The sequence below is a fragment of the Rosa chinensis genome, chromosome 5 (assembly GCF_002994745.2).
Source record: "Rosa chinensis cultivar Old Blush chromosome 5, RchiOBHm-V2, whole genome shotgun sequence".
Classification (NCBI taxonomy): Eukaryota; Viridiplantae; Streptophyta; class Magnoliopsida; order Rosales; family Rosaceae; genus Rosa; species Rosa chinensis.
The window spans coordinates 83,467,699-83,470,323 of NC_037092.1; the positions used below are offsets into that span (position 1 = coordinate 83,467,699).

A 2,625-nucleotide genomic window follows, 5' to 3' on the forward strand; every position below is an offset into this window, starting at 1 on the left:
GCTCTAGACCACAGAGCGCATTTGCAACGAGGTTGAAATGCTCACTAAAATGGTTACTTGATTGGGAAGAGATATGATGAACTATGCCCACGCGTTTCCATGACAAGTTCCGGATTTGCAATTGTCACGGTTTATGTTAATAAACATAATTGGAACCTTGAGAGTTAAGGGAAACCGCTGAACACCTGAAATCCGAGTTTGAGAGGAAGGACCTTGGGAGAACACTGTTTTGTCTAGATTCAAAACTTGTATACCATGTCAATAGATGCTTAGGCATTTTGATAAAGTCGAAAATGCACTCCCATGGTCGTCTGTAGTCTTGGCCCTAAAAGGGATCCGTTTCGTCCCAGGGATGATGACGAAGACGTTTAATAGCAAAAGTGCTTACTTATGTACAATAGGCGCATTATTGTACTTAGCACAATACAAGACTAGACACCTCAATATTATGAACTTGTTGGCTAGATATAGCCCCGCGCCAACGCAACTCCATTAGATTGGTATAAAGACAATCTTTCGATATTTGAGAGGTACGATTGATATGGGCTTGTTCTATCTCTACAGAGAAAAGAGATAACGGAAGTGTGGGATCGGACCCCACAAGGCAAAAATGCCACCTTCCGTGCTCCTCCTCTCCTCCATCAAAATGACAACAAGCAGTTCTAAATATTGAAGTGAACCAAATCCGATCAGAGGATAATGTAGCGGACTTATTTATTAAGTCGTTACCAAAATCCATCTTCGAGAAACATGTGAAGCGCATCGGATTGAGAAAGTTATCCGAACTCCCATGATTGTACCAATCAGGGGGAGATATTGACATCAGGGGGAGGCATGATGTCTACATGTTCGATCTCGAAGAGTGAAGGACGTGTTGTGCTCTGTTTGTCCTTCGACCAGGGTTATTTTTGTCCCACTGGGTTTTTGTTACCTAGCAAGGTTTTTAACGAGGCAACAATCAAAGCGTCATCACCAAGTTTGAGCGGCACAAGGGGGAGTGTTGAAGGATGTCGACATAGTGTGCCTCTACCAACTATGGTTTAGGATTATAATAGGAAAGTGTTATAGGTATTCAATTATATTCGGATTCTCTTACCTTTTGTATACCTTGTAACTCCCTATATAAGGGCTCCTATTATCAATAATAAACACACAATTCTATTCTCCTACAACACCTAAGTGATTGTTTCTGTGCCCTTGCTATTTACTATGGATCAAAATCAAATTGTTGGTAGAAGGGAATTCCTCTTTCAAATGGGAGGGTTGACCCCAGTGTTGGTTGGACATCTCTGGTCAAAATAAGATTACACAATTCTACCTAGAGACTGCCAGCTATTCCAAATGCAAAGATGAAACATACTTCAAATTTGGTTCACATTGGATCAGTGCTCGTGCTACTAATAACCTATTTGGTTGTTGCTATGATCACCTACTTGGTTGTTTCTCGTATCTACTCTAGGAAAGCAAAAGTCAGTGACCTTTGCCCGGTCAATCTAAAATGTTTCACTTACGTGGAGCTCACTCAAGCTACAAATGGATTCAAGGAAGAACTAGGTCGCGGTGCTTTTGCGACAGTTTTCAAAGGAGTTTTAGCATGTGATAAAGGGAAGGTAGTTGCTGTAAAAAGATTGGACACAGTGGTTAGAGAAAATGACTGGGAATTCAAAGCTGAAGTAGGTGCAATTGGTGGAACAAATCACAGAAATTTAGTCAAACTACAAGGATTCTGCAACGAGGGGCAGCACCGAATTCTTGTGTATGAGTTCATCAGTAATGGCTCTCTAGCAAGCTTCCTCTTTGGAGAGGTGAGGCTAACCTGGTATCAAAGAAGGTTGATTGCCTTGGGAACTGCAAGAGGGCTCTTATATTTGCATGAGGAGTGCAGCAGCCAAATCATACATTGTGACATTAAGCCTCAGAACATTCTTCTAGATGAGTCTTACACAGCAAGAATTGCTGACTTAGGAGTAGCCAAGCTTTTGAAAACGGACCAAACACGAACAACTACTAGAATCAGGGGTACAAAAGGGTACGTGGCCCCAGAATGGTACAAAAGTTTGCCTGTTACAGTAAAAGCTGATGTTTACAGCTATGGTGTTTTGCTATTAGAGATTATTTTCTGCAGGAAGAATTTCAAGGCAGAGGCAGAGGATGATGATCAAATGATACTAGCTAATTGGGCATATAATTGCTATATGCAATAGAAATTGCATCTGTTACTGCAGAATGATGATGATGAAGCAAAGGATGACATCAAAGCTGTGGAGAAGTACGTGATGATCGCATTCTGGTGCATTCAAGAGGATCCATCAATGAGACCAACCATGAAGACTGTCACACAGATGCTTGAAGGAGTAGTTGAAGTGTCCGTCCCACAAAACCCATCCTCATTGTATGCAATTTAAGTAATTGCGATTATAATTTAACTTTGTTTTATTATGGACTCAGAACCAGCAACTTGGTTAGTCAGATAGTCCATGGAGCCAAGAAGAAGAATAAAAAATTATCTCTCCTCCTTTTCTTTTTCTGATTTGTGAATTTAATTGCAATAAGTTTTATGCTCTATACACAATGATTCTTAAACAGCAGCAACATACAGTAGTTTATGGCATAAGTATCATGAAA

General features: G+C 40.5%; 1 protein-coding gene across 1 annotated transcript; it reads left to right on the forward strand.

Moving 5' to 3' along the window:
- Nucleotides 1-1,349: 1,349 nt before the first annotated feature.
- Nucleotides 1,350-2,405, forward strand: LOC112164295 (G-type lectin S-receptor-like serine/threonine-protein kinase LECRK4). Its single transcript, XM_024300514.1, has 2 exons — nucleotides 1,350-2,180; nucleotides 2,226-2,405. Exons 1-2 carry the CDS (start codon nucleotides 1,350-1,352, stop codon nucleotides 2,403-2,405), a joined length of 1,011 nt encoding a protein of 336 aa, XP_024156282.1.
- Nucleotides 2,406-2,625: the final 220 nt, after the last annotated feature.